We start from the raw sequence: 19,044 nt of genomic DNA on the forward strand, positions 1-19,044 counted from the left end.
AATCGCTTTTTGCGGAATAGTCCGTTTACCACTTTTCTGGGCCCTGATTATTTGTATTTCCTGTGACCCTTCTCACCAGCCCTGTTTGCCACTGTCGTCAGCTTTTGAGAAATTGCCTCTGTGCAACTAATTGGGTACGAGTTGTCAGTGAGCAGTTGCCCACTTACCTGAAAGTTGGTAAAACTACGTAGTACCAAATTTAGACAAAAGTGTCACTAAAAAATAGCAAGCGAATCCCAGGCGATCTGTTGCGACGAGTCACTCGTTGGCCAGCATTAAATACAGGGACGATGGAGTGCAGGCTTTGTCTTGGATCAGCTCCGGCCGATACTTCCGTCTCGATCTTCGGCGATTCTCATCCAGAGCGTTTGGAGCAACGCATTCGGACCTGCTGTCAAATTCAGGTCGGTTGCTTCTTACACGTTACAACTATTGTGAACCCATTTGGTTAATCTTCTCACCGCTCAATCCTACTGTTTTTCATCTGCAGGTTAAAAGGGGCGACGGGTTGCCGGACACGGTCTGTCTTTCGTGTAAGACCAATCTGGAATTGTTAATCGGCTTTCGAAAGGCTTGTTTTCGAAGCAACGAAAAGGCCCAACTGAGGTTAGATGATTGTTCGAAGATCAAGACTGAAGAAATTTTGTTGGAAGATGTAATACGGGACGATGAGCCTTCATTACCGACAATTCACCAAAAGAATTGTGAGATTAGTTCACATACATTTCTCAGTAAATCTAAACTTGTTTTACATAATATAGAAAAGCCGTTCAAATGTGACATTTGTGTGAAATCATTTACTCAAAAATCCAGCCTCCGATCACATGAAAAATTGCATACTGGGATAAAATCACATAAATGTGAAATTTGTTTAAAATCATTTACTCGAAAAACTGATCTTGTGATACATATAAGGTCTCACACGGGGGAAAAGCCTTACAAGTGTGACATTTGTTTAAAATCGTTTACTCAAACAAGTAATCTGGTGCAACATAAAGTATTACACACTGGGATAAAACCACATAAATGTGACATTTGTTTAAAATCGTTTACTCACAGAAGTCATCTGGTGCAACATAAAAAATTACACACTGGGATAAAACCACATAAATGTGACGTATGTTTAAAATCATTTACTCGAAAATATAGCCTTGTGTCACATGAAAAATTGCATACTGGGATAAAATCATACAAATGTGATATTTGTTTAAAATCATTTACTCGAAAAACTGATCTTGTGGTACATATAAGGTCTCACACGGGGGAAAAGCCTTACAAGTGTGACATTTGTTTAAAATCGTTTACTCAAACAAGTAATCTGGTGCAACATAAAGTATTACACACTGGGATAAAACCACATAAATGTGACATTTGTTTAAAATCGTTTACTCACAGAAGTCATCTGGTGCAACATAAAAAATTACACACTGGGATAAAACCACATAAATGTGACGTATGTTTAAAATCATTTACTCGAAAATATAGCCTTGTGTCACATGAAAAATTGCATACTGGGATAAAATCATACAAATGTGATATTTGTTTAAAATCATTTACTCGAAAAACTGATCTTGTGGTACATATAAGGTCTCACACGGGGGAAAAGCCTTACAAGTGTGACATTTGTTTAAAATCGTTTACTCAAACAAGTAATCTGGTGCAACATAAAGTATTACACACTGGGATAAAACCACATAAATGTGACATTTGTTTAAAATCGTTTACTCACAGAAGTCATCTGGTGCAACATAAAAAATTACACACTGGGATAAAACCACATAAATGTGACGTATGTTTAAAATCATTTACTCGAAAATATAGCCTTGTGTCACATGAAAAATTGCATACTGGGATAAAATCATACAAATGTGATATTTGTTTAAAATCATTTACTCGAAAAACTGATCTTGTGGTACATATAAGGTCTCACACGGGGGAAAAGCCTTACAAGTGTGACATTTGTTTAAAATCGTTTACTCAAACAAGTAATCTGGTGCAACATAAAGTATTACACACTGGGATAAAACCACATAAATGTGACATTTGTTTAAAATCGTTTACTCACAGAAGTCATCTGGTGCAACATAAAAAATTACACACTGGGATAAAACCACATAAATGTGACGTATGTTTAAAATCATTTACTCGAAAATATAGCCTTGTGTCACATGAAAAATTGCATACTGGGATAAAATCATACAAATGTGATATTTGTTTAAAATCATTTACTCGAAAAACTGATCTTGTGGTACATATAAGGTCTCACACGGGGGAAAAGCCTTACAAGTGTGACATTTGTTTAAAATCGTTTACTCAAACAAGTAATCTGGTGCAACATAAAGTATTACACACTGGGATAAAACCACATAAATGTGACATTTGTTTAAAATCGTTTACTCACAGAAGTCATCTGGTGCAACATAAAAAATTACACACTGGGATAAAACCACATAAATGTGACGTATGTTTAAAATCATTTACTCGAAAATATAGCCTTGTGTCACATGAAAAATTGCATACTGGGATAAAATCATACAAATGTGATATTTGTTTAAAATCATTTACTCGAAAAACTGATCTTGTGGTACATATAAGGTCTCACACGGGGGAAAAGCCTTACAAGTGTGACATTTGTTTAAAATCGTTTACTCAAACAAGTAATCTGGTGCAACATAAAGTATTACACACTGGGATAAAACCACATAAATGTGACATTTGTTTAAAATCGTTTACTCACAGAAGTCATCTGGTGCAACATAAAAAATTACACACTGGGATAAAACCACATAAATGTGACGTATGTTTAAAATCATTTACTCGAAAATATAGCCTTGTGTCACATGAAAAATTGCATACTGGGATAAAATCATACAAATGTGATATTTGTTTAAAATCATTTACTCGAAAAACTGATCTTGTGGTACATATAAGGTCTCACACGGGGGAAAAGCCTTACAAGTGTGACATTTGTTTAAAATCGTTTACTCACAGAAGTCATCTGGTGCAACATAAAATATTACACACTGGGATAAAACCACATAAATGTGACATATGTTTCAAATCATTTACTCGAAAATATAGCCTTGTGTCACATGAAAAATTGAATACTGGGATAAAATCATACAAATGCGATATTTGTTTAAAATCATTTGCTCGAAAATCTGAACTTGTCATACATCTAAGGTCTCACACGGGGGAAAAGCCTTACAAATGTGATATATGTTTAAAATCATTTTCTCAATCATCCAGCCTCCAATCACATGAAAAATCACATACTGGGATAAAATCACATAAATGTGAAATTTGTTTAAAATCATTTACTCGAAAAACTGATCTTGTGATACATATAAGGTCTCACACGGGGGAAAAGCCTTACAAGTGTGACATTTGTTTAAAATCGTTTACTCAAACAAGTAATCTGGTGCAACATAAAGTATTACACACTGGGATAAAACCACATAAATGTGACATTTGTTTAAAATCGTTTACTCACAGAAGTCATCTAGTGCAACATAAAAAATTACACACTGGGATAAAACCACATAAATGTGACGTATGTTTAAAATCATTTACTCGAAAATATAGCCTTGTGTCACATGAAAAATTGCATACTGGGATAAAATCATACAAATGTGATATTTGTTTAAAATCATTTACTCGAAAAACTGATCTTGTGGTACATTTAAGGTCTCACACGGGGGAAAAGCCTTACAAGTGTGACATTTGTTTAAAATCGTTTACTCACAGAAGTCATCTGGTGCAACATAAAATATTACACACTGGGATAAAACCACATAAATGTGACATATGTTTCAAATCATTTACTCGAAAATATAGCCTTGTGTCACATGAAAAATTGCATACTGGGATAAAATCATACAAATGCGATATTTGTTTAAAATCATTTGCTCGAAAATCTGATCTTGTCATACATCTAAGGTCTCACACGGGGGAAAAGCCTTACAAATGTGATATATGTTTAAAATCATTTACTCGAAAAACTGATCTTGTGGTACATATATGGTCTCACACGGGGGAAAAGCCTTACAAGTGTGACATTTGTTTAAAATCGTTTACTCATACAAGTAATCTGGTGCAACATAAAGTATTACACACTGGGATAAAACCACATAAATGTGACATTTGTTTAAAATCGTTTACTCACAGAAGTCATCTGGTGCAACATAAAAAATTACACACTGGATAAAACCACATAAATGTGACATATGTTTCAAATCATTTACTCGAAAATATAGCCTTGTGTCACATGAAAAATTGCATACTGGGATAAAATCATACAAATGTGATATTTGTTTAAAATCATTTACTCGAAAAACTGATCTTGTGGTACATTTAAGATCTCACACGTGAAATTTGTTTAAAATCATTTTGTCAAAAATCTAGCCTCGTGTCACATGAAAAATTACATACTGGGATACAAAAATACAAATGTGATATTTGTTTAAAATGATTTATCTATAAATCTAGCCTTGTGAAACTTGAAAAATTGCATACTGGGATACAACCACACAAATGTGACATTTACTTAAAATCAAAAAAACTAGCCTCGTGTTATATTTAAGATCTCACATGGGGAAAAGCCTACCGGGATAAAACCACAAATGTGACATTTTTTTAAAATCATTTCAATCGAAAACCTCATCTTGTGGTACATTTAAGGTCTCACATGGGCGAAAAACCTTCAAGTGTGAAATTTGTTTTAAATTATTTATTCGTAAAGAGATCGAAGTAAATTATCAATAATAACGCCATTTATGAGCGAATGTGTCAAGTGACGTTATATGAAGCTAACAAATATGAACCATAATGATACAAGTGTCGAGAGTCGACACCATTAATGGATTTTAATATTTTTAAGATTGATAATGACGATTCTGTTGCAGGTATGTGTGTACTGTATACTTATCTTATCGTATAAGAAAATAATGAAAATCGGTTCAAAATATAAACTTGACATGAACTCTAATTCGTACAATTTTGTATGAAGTTTGTTTGCAATACTTCAAACTGTCAAAAATATATAAAGTATAAATATATAAAGTTTTTCTTTTTTTAGCTCAATTTTTTTTAAATGAATATCTATATTATATTCTACTAATTTATGAATTACCTTTTTGGGGATTTTATTCGAGATTTATTTATTTATTTTATTCTAAACAGACCATTGTGGCATAACAGGAATTCCTAAAGCGCCACAATGGTCAAAAAATATAACACAAAAAAAACAAAATAACAATTAATACATAACGAAAATAATATACTCATCAATTATACATATATCATATATCACTTATACCAGTATGACTCTATAGTATGAGATATATCACTTATACCAGTATGACTCTTATGATGACCATAATTTGTCTGTTTCTGCAACAGATGTGTCGTGCAGTGTTAGTGGAGCCCTGGATTTGCAGACTTCTTTAACCAATGTGGTGACAGCAACTGAAAATGACAATGAAGAAATTCCTTCTGATGTTCCGATCCGATCACGCAAGAGAAAGAGAGACCCTGTAAACTGGAAAAAAAACATAAGGAAACAAAAGCGCAACTCAGGAATGGAGTATGTGTCTTCGAAGGGGGTTACAGTTCCAGGCAAAACTTTATCAGCATTTACCCACAAATGTCGATACCAGTGTGACTCGTTTACTGAAGATGAACGTAAACTTTTACATAGCGAGTTTTGGAAATTAGGTAACTGGCAAGCCCAGACAAATTTTATCCGCTATGCCGTGCAAATAAAAAGGCCAAAACGTTCGATTGGTAAGAAAAAGAAAAGTACAGAAATTTACATGAATTCTAAAAGGGTGTGCAAAGACTTTTTTTTGAAAACTCTAACAATTTCTAACAGGAGGTTCACATATGCAGCTTCTTCACAGACACCCTTGGACGGTACTTTTATATCAGACAACCGTGGCAAGCATGCACCAGGAAATAAAATTACAGAAGATAAGCTTTTGGAAGTGAGAGCACATATTAACAGTTTTCCTATGTATAAGAGACACTATTCTCATAAAAGTGCACCGCACAGAAAATATTTGTCACCAGAGTTATCAGTATCAAAAATGTACTCTCTGTATAAAGATAAAATTACATCTGACGGTGGACAAACTGTTAAAGAACCAATTTACCGAAGAGAATTTTACAACACAAATTTTAATTTATAATTTTACTAACTTCGAAACGATACATGCAACACATGCGATAGATTGGAAAATCTTTATAAACTTGAAAAAGATTTGGAAAAATAAGCAGTAATAAAACAACAAAAAGATGATCATCTTTCTGAAGTTGAACGAACACATTCTGCAAAAAAACTTGATAGTGAAAATGAAAATGTTTACATTACATTTGATTGCGAAAAAACATCATCAACTCCTTTCTTGCAAACCAATTTGATTTATTATAAAAGACAATTCTGGACTTATGATTGTAAAACTGGTGACGCTTACATGTATATGTGGGGTGAAAACACCGCTTCAAGGGAGGCTTCTTATCTCTTAAAATATATTACAAGCGTTCTACCAAATGACTGCAAGGATTTGATCGCATACAGTGACAGTTGTGGCGGTCAGAATCGCAATCAAACCATCTCCCGGCTATGGATGTACGTAATTGCAAACACAAATATTTCTATTGCAGATCATAAGTTTATGGTATCTGGACTAGAATAATTCCGACTTTTCTCACATAGAGAAGAAAAATTAAAAATAGTTGGATGAAAATAGTTTTCGAAAGAAATTTTGTGTGCACAAAATTGCAACAAGAAGATTTCGTAACAACAGATCCGATAGCAAAAGTAATAATTAATAGAAAAATTTACACGGCAAAGAAAAAAGTCAATTGGCTCTAGATAAGATGGATGAGATTCATAAAACGGCAGCCAAAAAATATGTTTTTCAAAGAATCCTTGGCCAATCCATACAATTTAGAAACATAAATATGGATGCCAAGAGAGGTAACATTCCTGAGAGTCTTCCTCAACTAAGAGACAGACAAATTAAAAAAAAAAAAGGACTTGATGGCTCTTTTAGATTACATTCCTGTAATACACCATAACTTTTATAAGTCGCTAGAGTATGACGAAAATCAAGCTACGACTTCAGCAGCTGATATCCGTCCACGAAGACAAACTGATGCACCGGTGGTGGACACTGATGAAGAAAGCATTCTCGACTATACCTGATATAAATAATTAAACTCGTTCCCAAAAATTTATAATTATTGTGAACCACAGGGTTATATTTTTAGATTTTGGCGAGTCATAGTGGTATAAGTGATTTTATTTTTAATTTTTTGAGATTTCTTTTAGTAATTTAATATTATATGATATATAAGGATTATGTTTATATTGGAAAAACTTTGCAAGTGTGACATTTTTTCAAAATCATTTACTCGAAAACCTGATCTTGTGGTACATTTAAGGTCTCACACGGGGGAAAAGCCTTACAAGTGTGAAATTTGTTTAAAATCATTTACTCGAAAATCTAACTTAGTGGTTAATGAAAAATTGCATACTGGGATACAACTACAATATATAAATGTGATATTTGTTTAAAATCATTTACTCAAAAATTTGGTTTTTTGGTACATTTAAGATCTCACAAATAATAATGAATGAACATTATTATTTGTGACTAGTGTTTTGTGTTTAAAATTCGAGACTAATCTCAAAACATGTCAATTTTTGAATCACATTGATACGAACTGCAGTTGGAAATAAAATATAAGCATACCAGAATTGTGTATTTAATTTTTGTCCTACTCGTTCCTGTCACACAATACCACATACAACAACGTTGCGCGAGTTAGGGCGGTTTCAGACTAGCGTATTTTTCTGCATACGCGCGCTACATTTCGCGCTTCAAAAAACCGGACTCGCATTCACGGGCTTATTCCAGCGTGTTCGCTCCAACCGGTAGTGGTGATTTAGTATCAACATGGATAATACGAGCTTATAAGCGCGTCTACGCTCGTACGAGTTGCGCGCATGGAAAACGACGCGCCTATACGCGTCTACAAGCACTTCAAAAAACGAGATTATACGCGCGCATAAAACGCTAGTCTGAAACCGCCCTTAAAGGCTGAAGATAACCCTCTACCATTGTACTCATGTACTCGCAAATTCGTCATTTCTACGACGTCATCATATGACTCCTTCGTTGTCACATGATTAATATAAAGAACAAACGACTAACCAGTAGAGATAAGACACGCCTAATTTTATGAAAGCACCATTGATTAATGAAACACTTATGAATTACTGATTATTGATTTCTGACACACATTGATTATGAATAAAACCATTATATTCCACCACACCCATGCACTGACTAACCAAGATTGTACAACACGTGTCTTCAACACATTCTTTGTTTGCTAAAGAGTATATAAACTCAATATTGTTAGAATTTAAGTTAGTCCGTAATCAACTCTTGTACCGAATATTAAAATAAATTGTTTTTTTATTCAAACCGTTCGTCTGCAATTCTTTATTCGCGCAAGTGGCGAACAAACTTAAATAATACATGTATGATAATGTAACGTGGATGATGAGGAAAGTTTCCGAGATCGAAGTTAAAGATGCAGCAGTAGTGGAGAGGTAGTTTATTTTTCTTGATCCGTCGTTATAGTGTGTTAATTAATCACGATACGTTTAATTGAGTTTTGGAATAATTATTGTGTAAAAAAAAAAATAACGTTTTTGTACGCTATTTTAATAATTCCGTGAGCGTTATGTCGCGTGAGTGATTTTAATATATGTGAGTGATTTATCTGTGAGTGTAATGGCCGTGAGTAAACGTAAATAACCTTTAACCCGTCCTATAACCTTAAAACCATTTTACATACATGTGGTATTTAAGACGGTTCGATGATTACTGGTCAAATGTGAATCGATAACAGGATAACTAAAACTGGTCGCAAGAAAATTGGTCACACCCAAAAATTAAAAACTGGTGGTTTGACATTTAACAATTTTTGGGTGTGACCAGTTTTCCCGTGACCAATTTTTGGGTGTGAAAAGTATTCTTTGGTACATTTTGGGTCTGTTCATGTTATCCGTAATGTGTCCGTTACGTACGGCAAACAGCAGTAGCCAGCATATTCTGTTCATACCTTTACAGCAGTATCAGGGACGTCATTTCAGCTTTTTCTTGTGTGGGGCAGGCAAGCATTGGTCAAATTGAATTTTTTTTCAATAAAAAAATTTATCATCAAAATAAAAATGGAAAATATACTTTGCATATACATACCTTATTGAATTATAAAATATAAAAAAAATAAACTTGTTTTTTAAAAAAACATTACAAAAAATGCACAAACAAAATGCAAAAAACAGTCTGATACTACATACATGTATATTTAATATTTTATAATACGTACATTGAACAGTAAATTATCATTGCTATAACATAAATAGCAAACTATGTATGTTGGTGTAAAAATATTGTAACAAAAAGCAAAAATAAAAACATATAAACGAAATAAACGTTGTGATTAAAATAATAATTTTATTTTACTACCGCCATCTATGTATAAAACTTAAAACTACATAGACGTCACCCAGATTTCAAATTTGCAAACTTCAAACGCGTCTTAAACGATATTTTATCTCTATCATAATGGCATAATTTCGGTACAAGAGAAGCATTATTTAGAATACAGGTGTTAACGCAGCGATGTCTGGATATGAACGTCGATGTATATGCCTGTTTCATAGACTACGAAAAGGCATATGATAATGTGCGACATAATAAACTAATTGAAATACTATCGCAGATAGGGTTAGACAAAAGAGATATTCGGCTAATTGGTAATCTCTACTGGAATCAGACGGCCGTATTACGCGTCGATCGTGATACAACAGAGAGCGTAAGAAGGGAGTTTGGCAAGGATGTGTGCTATTTATATTCAGAAAATATTATTGCTGAAGCCTTGGAAGAGATAGATTCCGGAATTAAAATAAATGGCACAGTAATTAATAACATTCGGTACGCGGATGATACAGTACTACTGACCACGAACTTCAACGACTTACAGGCAACACTGGACGCAGTTGTTGTGCATAGCTCTAGGGCGGGGTTGAAACTGAATACAAAAAATACCAAATGGATGATATTCAGCAAGTCAGCGCACAATATGGTCAGCTCTCATTTACAGATCAATAACAGCGTGGTGGAGAGAGTGGATGGTTTTAGATATCTTGGGTTCTATCTGGGTGAAACGTGTGAAAGTGGAAAGGAAATTCGCGTTAGAGTGGAGCAAGCAAGAGCTACATTCTTGAAATTGAAAAAAGTCCTAACCACACGTGATCTCAGTATAACACTTCGACTGAGACTTCTACGATGCTACGTTTTCAGCATCCTTCTGTATGGAACAGAAGCATGGACCCTGACGGATGCCACATGTAAGAAATTATAGGCATTTGAGATGTGGACATACAGAAGGATGCTGAGAATCTCATGGATGGCGCGTCGCACCAATGCCGAGGTGCTTGCCCTGATGGGAAAACATGTCGAAGTGCTCAAAAGTGTGAAAAGGCGTAAATTGGAGTACTTCGGACACGTGATGCGAAATGAAAAATACGATCTCCTGCGCCTTATAATCCAGGGGAAAATCGTAGGCCAACGCAGTCGGAGCAGGCGGAAAACATCATGGCTAAAGAATCTTCGGCAGTGGTACGGCCTCAGCACCCGAGCACTATTCCGAGCAGCCATTGATAAAGTACGAATGGGACATCTAGTTGCCGACGTTCTAGGAGGACATGGCACATGAAGAAGAAGAAGATAATGGCGGAGGATCCATTTACTTATATTGATGACCAAAATGAGCAATAGGGCAATGTATGAAAACGATCGAATAAGAGGCAAATTTTTTCCTGAATTGTAATCGTAAGTGAAACGCAAAGGAGGTTTGTAAAAAAAAATAGATATTAAAGTTAATGCATGTGGAAAAATATTTTTTAAATTCTTATCAATCGTTAGCTCTAGACTGGAAGAACTCCTACGACAAATTCCAGGTGAGTCCGCGGTTTTCCTTATTATCATATTCCTGGAAAACACCTGAACGCCACCTGCGCGTTTCAACATGGGACCCATTTTTCGCACGTAGAGATGTTTTTAGAAAAGGTTTGAGAGTACAATTTGCCCAATAGCAAGTGGGAGATGTACCGTGATCGAGATTTTAGTGACTTGCGCGAAATCGCTTTTGGTGGAATAATCCGTTTACCACTTTTCTCAATCTGGGCCCTGATTATTTGCATTTCCTGTGACCCTTCTCACCAGCCCTGTTTGCCACTGTCGTCAGCTTTTGAGGAATTGCCTCTGTGCAACTAATTGGGTACGAGTTGTCAGTGAGCAGTTGCCCACTTACCTGAAAGTTGGTAAAACTACATAGTACCAAATTTAGACAAAAGTGTCACTAAAAAATAGCAAGCGAAGCCCAGTCGATCTGTTGCGACGAGTCACTCGTTGGCCAGCATTAAATACAGGGACGATGGAGTGCAGGCTTTGTCTTGGGGTCCACAGGGTCGGCTGGCACTCTGGAGATGGTTCGGTGATTACTGGTCACAAATTACTCGTCACAAAGTCACTAAAATCTCTATAACGGAATATCTGGCAGCCGAAAAGTCCATCATACTAACGATAACTATCATACTAACGAGAACTTGAGTGCCAAATATTGTGCATTCGTGATTTTCATGGCAAAAATTGTCTTTGTGACCACCCCAATGTGACGAATAGTCCAATTACCCTGGAGATAGCCCCCCAGGTACTGGCCGTAAATGAGGTATATATCGCGAATGCAAACGCTTTTTGGCGATCGATATATGAACGACCTCAGTGAAGCCCAGTCCATCTGTTGCGACGAGTCACTCGTTGCCAAGAATTAAATACTGGGACGATGGAGTGTAGGCTTTGTCTTGGATCAGCTCCGGCCGACACTTCCGTCTCGATCTTCACCGCCCCGTCTCATCCAGAGCGTCTGGAGCAACGCATTCGGACCTGCTGTCAAATTCAGGTCTGTTGCAGGTTACAGGTTACATTTATTGCTAACCCAATTGGTTAATCTTCTCACCGCTCAATCCTACTGTTTTTCATCTGCAGGTTAAAAGGGGCGATGGGTTGCCGGACACGGTCTGTCTTTCGTGTAAGACCAATCTGGAATTGTTAATCGGCTTTCGAAAGGCTTGTATTCGAAGCAACGAAAAGGCCCAACTGAGGTTAGATGATTGTTCGAAGATCAAGACTGAAGAAATTTTGTTGGAAGATGTAATACGGGACGATGAGCCTTCATTACCGACAATTCACCAAAAGAATTGTGAGATTAGTTCACATACATTTCTCAGTAAATCTAAACTTGTTTTACATAATATAGAAAAGCCGTTCAAATGTGACATTTGTGTGAAATCATTTACTCATAAATCCAGCCTCCGAACACATGAAAAATTGCATACTGGGATAAAATCACATAAATGTGAAATTTGTTTAAAATCATTTGCTCGAAAATTTGAACTTGTCATACATCTAAGGTCTCACACGGGGGAAAAGCCTTACAAATGTGATAAATGTTTAAAATCATTTTCTCAATCATCCAGCCTCCAATCACATGAAAAATCACATATTGGGATAAAATCACATAAATGTGAAATTTGTTTTAAATCATTTATTCTAAAACCTACTCTTGTAGTACATTTAAGGTCTCACAAGGGGGAAAAGCCTTACAAATGTGACATTTGTTTAAAATCATTTACTGAAAAAGGTGCTCTTGTGAAACATGAAAAATTACACACTGGGATAAAACCACATAAATGTAACATTTGTTTAAAATCATTTACTGAAAAATCCAGCCTCCAATCACATGAAAAATTGCATACTGGGATAAAATCATACAAATGTGATATTTGTTTAAAATCATTTACTCGAAATCATTATCTTCTGTTACATATAAGGACTCACACGGGGGAAACGCCTTACAAGTGTGACATTTGTTTAAAATCATTTATTCGAAAACCTAATCTTGAGTTACATTTAAGGTCTCACACGGAGGAAAAGCCTTACAAGTGTGACATTTGTTTAAAATCGTATACTCAAGCAAAGAATCTGGTGCTACATAAAAACTCACACAATGGAATAAAACCACATAAATGTAACATATGTTTAAAATCATTTACTCAAAAATGGTACCTCCAATTACATGAAAAATTGCATATTGGGATAAAATCACATAAATGTGAAATTTGTTTGAAATCATTTGCTCGAAAATCTGATCTTGTCATACATCTAAGGTCTCACATGGGGGAAAAGCCTTACAAATGTGATATATGTTTAAAATCATTTAATCGAAAAACTGATGTTGTGGTACATATAAGGTCTCACACGGGGGAAAAGCCTTACAAGTGTGACATTTGTTTAAAATCGTTTACTCACCAAAGTCATCTGTTGCAACATAAAAAATTACACACTGGGATAAAACCACATAAATGTGACATATGTTTCAAATCATTTACTCGAAAATGTAGCCTTGTGTCACATGAAATATTGCATACTGGGATAAAATCACATAAATGTGAAATTTGTTTAAAATCATTTACTCGAAAATGTAGCCTTGTGTCACATGAAAAATTGCATACTGGGATAAAATCACATAAATGTGAAATTTGTTTAAAATCATTTGCTCGAAAATCTGGTCTTGTCATACATCTAAGGTCTCACATGGGGGAAAAGCCTCACAAATGTCACATAAATGTGAAATTTGTTTGAAATCATTTATTCATAAATCTAGCCTTGTAAAACATGAAAAATTGCATACTGGGATAAAACCATAAAAATGTAATATTTGTTTAAAATCATTTACTCAAAAATATGATCTTGTGTTACATTTAAGATCTCACACGGGGGAAAAGACGTGAAATTTGTCAAAAATCTAGCCTCGTGCCACATGAAAAATTACATACTGGGGTACAACAATACAAATGTGATATTTGTTTAAAATGATTTATCTATAAATCTAGCCTTGTGAAATATGAAAAATTGCATACTGGGATACAACCACACAAATGTGACATTTGCTTAAAATCATTCAATTTCGAAAATCGAAAAATCTTAAGTCGAAAGATAAAAAAAACAGGAACAAGAGGAACAGGCTTTTCCTCCCGTATAAATGTGCGCGGGCAGAATACGGGAGGAAAAGCCTGTTCCTCTTGTTCCTGTTGTATCCTGCTCGCGCAAATTAAGTGAGTATGTACCGTTTAACATGCACCTTTTTTTATCTTTCGACTTAAGATCTTTCGATTTTCGATCTATGCCTTCCGATATTTGCGTTTTCGGGCGTTTCACATTCGGGCCCGTGAGGTAGACCCGTTTATGGTATCTGGACATAGCTATCTTGAGAATGATTCCGACTTTTCTCACATAGAGAAGAAAAAGAAAAAAATCAATATGTTTACGTACCCAAAGATTGGATGAAAATCGTTTTTGAAAGAAATTTTGTGTGCACAAAATTGCGACAAGAAGATTTCGTATCAACAGATCCTACAGCAAAAGTAATAATTAATAGAAAACTTTACACAGCAAAGAAAAAGGTCAATTGCCTCAAGGTTAGATGGATGAGATTCATAAAACGGCAGCCAAAAAATACGTTTTTCAAAGAATCCTGGGACACATACATACAATTTAGAAACATAAATATGGATGCCAAGAGAGGCAACATTCCTGAGAGTCTTCCTCAACTAAGGGACACACAAATTAATATGAAACAAGAGAATATAAAGGACTTGATGACTCTTTTGGATTACATTCCTGTAATACACCATAACTTTTACAAGTCGCTAAAGTATGACGAAAATCAAGCTACGACTTCAGCAGCTGATATCCGCCCCAGAGGTCGTCCACGAAGACAAACTGATGCACCGGTGGTGGACACAGATGAAGAAAGCATTCTCGACTATATATATACCTGATATAAATAATTAAACTTGTTCCCAAAAATTTATTATTATTATGAACCACAGGGTTATATTTTTAGATTTTTGCGAGTCATAGTGGTATACGTGATTTTATTTTTAATTTTTTGAGATAGATAATTGTATGTAACTCTTTTCATGTCAGAAGTATTTTATTATGTAAGGACTATGTTGAGATTTATTTTAGTAATTTTGTAATAAAAATTATACACAAACATTTGATTATCTCCTTTTGGTCGCTTGTACCAGTCTGGTTTTCAGGCCGTCAAATGTGATATTGGTTTAAAATCATTTACTCAAAAATTTGGTTTTTTGGTACATTTAAGATCTCACAAATAATAATGAGTGAACATTAGTATTTTGTGTTTATAATACGAGACTAATCTCAAAACACGTCAATTTTTGAATCACATTAATACGAACTGCAATTGGAAATAAAATATAAGCATATCTGAATTGTGTATTTAATTTTTGTCCTACTCGTTCCTGTCACACAACACCACAATACATACACCGATGTTGCGCGCAAGTGGCGAACAAACTTAAATAATACATGTATGATAATGTAACGTGGATGTGGAGATCGGAGTGAAAGATGCAGCAGTAGTGGAGAGGTAGTTTATTTTTCTTGATCCGTCTTTATAGTTTTTTAATTAGTCACGATACGTTTAATTGAGTTTTGGAATAATCATTGTGTTAAAAAAATAACGCTTTTGTACACTATTTTAATAATTCTGTGAGCGTTTTGTCGCATGAGTGATTTATCTGGGAGTGTAATGGCCGTGAGTGATTTGTCGATGAATTTCGTGCGCATAACGCCATTGGAGTGTTAAGTTCGTGAGTGATTTGTAGCGGAACCGTATGGTATTGTTGTGTAGGGATGGGTGGAGGATCCAAGTAAAAGACCAAAGTCGCTTCACAGCATTTATTGGTGATTAAGGAGATACACGCACAGCTAGTGCTCCGTCCAGAATACCTTGACATCGCCTAAGTCCCCGCTTACAAAGGACAGGTCGCTCCCTGCATCTTCGACGTCCGGTTACTTCCCTATTATTTTGGCATGTACCCGGATATGCATTCCCACGACACTCAGTCCCACGCTATCGCTGTCAGTCCTGAGAAGGGACCGGGTGCCGTTACTTAGCCAATTCGGTGGTCATTGTTTAGCCTACTTGAACTTAACCTGGGGATAATCCTCGAAACAAATTATATCGACGGCTCTTTTTAGCAGTATTTAAGACTTTTTCCATAGCTCCTTCATTTTACTTCCAAATAAAATACACAGCTAGCTTTTTTAAAATATTTTATTCACAACAAATATAAATGTAACATAATCTCATAAAACCAATTCTCTACATCCTAAAATTGCTTACATAGGTACAAAAATATAAAGCTCATTTGTTTATAAAGAAAAATTTTCAGAGTTTCGACGAATTTTTCTTCGCCTCCTGCTTTTTAACAATTTTATTCACAATCGAATGCGCCTCATCATAATGCGGATTCAGTTCGGCTTTTACTCGATCCATCCAAGCTGCTAAATTGGGTCTACCTTCTTTTGGATCATATCCAACCATTCCTACAAAAAATAACATTAATATAAATATTCTACAAATATGTATGTCCCATTTTAGATGTTTCGAAAAAATTACTAGGTTGTTCGATTTCACAGCACCCAAAGACATCAGCGACCGACAACTTATCACCAGCAATATATTTATTTCCCATGCCCAACCACTTTTCTTCTACTAAATCCAATGCAGTGTCCATTCGTTTCTTTTGAGCTTCCACCTTTTCTGGTTTTGTGGGTTTTCCAGTCAAAAATGGATCAATGGCCTTAAAATTAAAGATCAATTAAAAAATGAAATATTACTTTTAATTTACAAGTCCTCCATCTTACAGTACACGCTTGAAAACAATACCAAATAACGGAAGTATATAGCGCAAGGAGCTCTTATTCCGATATGTTGCCAAGCTAAGAATTCATTCACCCGAGCTTCAGCTTTACTTTCACTAGGATAAAGTGATTCTGGGACAATTTTCTGTCTTTCCAAATATTTGATGATGGCAACGCTGAAGCAAAAATAAAAGTGTATTTTAAAATTTTCCTTATCTAATTACATCCTAATTCATTAAAGCCTATCATACGTAAAAGCTTCATTACATTTAGCTTGATAATATATGTATCGACATACACACTAATATTAAACGAAAGCAAATATGTACAAGCAAAAGCCCATACATGTACTGAAATAATTAAAGTTTTAAAATAAATGGTTTTATCATTAATACAACCCAAAAAAATTAAATAGTGTAATGAAGTCCAAACCTGTTATTAAAAATAAAGCATTTTTCATATTCATATGATTATTTTTGCTAGTGTCTTGTAGACTTTTTATTTGTGATTTGTTTCATTCGAGTTACAGAAAGTTACAACATGTATGCGGTATATCTCAAATGAAAAAGTAAAAGTAAAAAAAACAATATTTAATAAAAAACTTTTCATCAAATTCCTAAGCCAATTGAAACGTAGTATACCAATTGTGTAATTACATAATTTAGTAATCTAATCTGGTTTAATAGAACAATTTCAACGTAACAAAATACCTCTCGGTTAAAACGAAACCGTTGTGGTCGATCAACGGAAGTTTCTGGAACCGGTTGATCTTAGTAAATTCCTCACTCAAGTGTGCGCCTGAAATACGATGGAAAATCATATAAATGCATTTACAGAAGGAAACTGGATAGAATTATAAGAAGAATCATAATCAGAATACCAGTGCGGATGTCCACCGGCTTTGATTCGAACGTTGCATTGGACGCTTTTAATAATATGTAAAGAGCTCTAGATGGCTGTGACATCAAGTCGTAATAATACTTCAGAGACATGATTCAAATCTGTCAAAACAATAATATCATTATGTGACGAAGATTCGCACAGTACGATGCTGAAATAATATTTTAACATGATAAATAAATAATCAACCAAATCAAAATTAAAACATACAGCGAACGGCGACAGACGATAATATTGCACAAAATCTGACAGTGAACAATCAGTCAAAGTCCGGCTTGATTAGTTTAGTGGAGTTTGGATAGGGATCATCGTGACAGATCGATTTGTGTCCATGCCCGTGTCCGTGCTGGAAAATCTTATTTTCAAAATGCCTCCTCTTCACGTTAGGCCAAAGCTATGATGCTGCCATCAATTGTCAGTTAGTATTCTGCTCTCACATTCTTATATATTTATATTTTTGAATACAAAATTTTTGTTACGGATATAGGGCGGGTGATAAGTTTCGACCGATTCCCGGCCTATGGAAACACCGTTTGTGTTTGTAAGAGGATCGCTTATTTATGTTCAGTTGTTACAATGGTAATTGTATGTGTAGGCATATAGTACAACTCAAACGATCTCATCATCGATCCTGTCTAAACTCAAGGGCAACGATCCCTGTGACCGTGCCCGGGGAACAAAGGAAGAACACGTGTCTGTAAAGTCATTAACGCATGGCAAACGCTCGCCTCGTAAAAAGGTCGACACGTGCTTCTCATACACGTGTCTTAGAAACAAAGAAAGCGTATGAACCCATCGCAGCATAACTAGGTCAGCGCGAGTACCCAAGAACAAAGGAAAATGCACACGACACATTTCAAGCCACAAGGTATATAAACCAACGCAGCAACTTCCACTGGCAGAGTGAGCCTCTAGAGTTCAGCTAGATCACATCTCCGAAGAAACCTCTTCGTACATACAATAACCATTGTACCAATTGAACGAAAATAAACGATCCTCTTTCAAACTACACAACATGTGTTTCGTTAGACCGGGATACGGTCAACATACCTTCCCTGTCTTACATATGTACGAAGAAGTTGAGCTTCGGAGAAGTGAGCTGGCCGAACTCCAAAGGTTCACTTTGGCGTCTGGGGCTGCTGCGTCGATTTATATACGGAAGTTCTAGACGTGTCGTGTGCAGATGTCTTTGTCTTCAGGACACGCGTTTTATCCGTATGTTGACCTGTTTTCAGGACACGTGTTTCTAAACGTCTGAATAGTA

At 35.3% G+C, this 19,044-nt stretch overlaps 3 protein-coding genes across 3 annotated transcripts; 2 read left to right on the forward strand and 1 right to left on the reverse strand.

Annotated features, from left to right (window-relative positions):
• Positions 1 to 188: 188 nt before the first annotated feature.
• LOC143912688 (uncharacterized) lies at positions 189 to 14,983 on the forward strand. Its single transcript, XM_077431985.1, has 10 exons — positions 189 to 404; positions 491 to 704; positions 5,401 to 6,162; positions 6,277 to 6,632; positions 6,716 to 6,820; positions 7,091 to 7,187; positions 9,743 to 10,429; positions 10,646 to 10,789; positions 14,380 to 14,464; positions 14,506 to 14,983. Exons 1-10 carry the CDS (start codon positions 291 to 293, stop codon positions 14,981 to 14,983), a joined length of 3,042 nt encoding a protein of 1,013 aa, XP_077288111.1. The 5' UTR covers positions 189 to 290.
• On the forward strand, positions 10,461 to 15,438 carry LOC143912698 (uncharacterized). The gene is made up of 3 exons (XM_077431996.1): positions 10,461 to 12,042; positions 12,129 to 13,729; positions 14,307 to 15,438. The coding sequence occupies exons 1-3, from the start codon at positions 11,926 to 11,928 to the stop codon at positions 14,377 to 14,379; spliced, it is 1,791 nt and encodes a 596-aa protein (XP_077288122.1). The 5' UTR covers positions 10,461 to 11,925; the 3' UTR covers positions 14,380 to 15,438.
• An 835-nt stretch (positions 15,439 to 16,273) lies between these two features.
• On the reverse strand, positions 16,274 to 18,225 carry LOC143912882 (glutathione S-transferase theta-1-like). Its single transcript, XM_077432324.1, has 6 exons — positions 17,991 to 18,225; positions 17,761 to 17,881; positions 17,591 to 17,678; positions 16,906 to 17,056; positions 16,636 to 16,819; positions 16,274 to 16,562 (listed from the first exon to the last, which is right to left on the reverse strand). Exons 2-6 carry the CDS (start codon positions 17,870 to 17,872, stop codon positions 16,405 to 16,407), a joined length of 693 nt encoding a protein of 230 aa, XP_077288450.1. The 5' UTR covers positions 17,873 to 17,881; positions 17,991 to 18,225; the 3' UTR covers positions 16,274 to 16,404.
• Between the last annotated feature and the right edge of the window lie 819 nt (positions 18,226 to 19,044).

Source organism: Arctopsyche grandis, chromosome 6 (genome assembly GCF_051622035.1).
Source record: "Arctopsyche grandis isolate Sample6627 chromosome 6, ASM5162203v2, whole genome shotgun sequence".
Taxonomy (NCBI): Eukaryota; Metazoa; Arthropoda; class Insecta; order Trichoptera; family Hydropsychidae; genus Arctopsyche; species Arctopsyche grandis.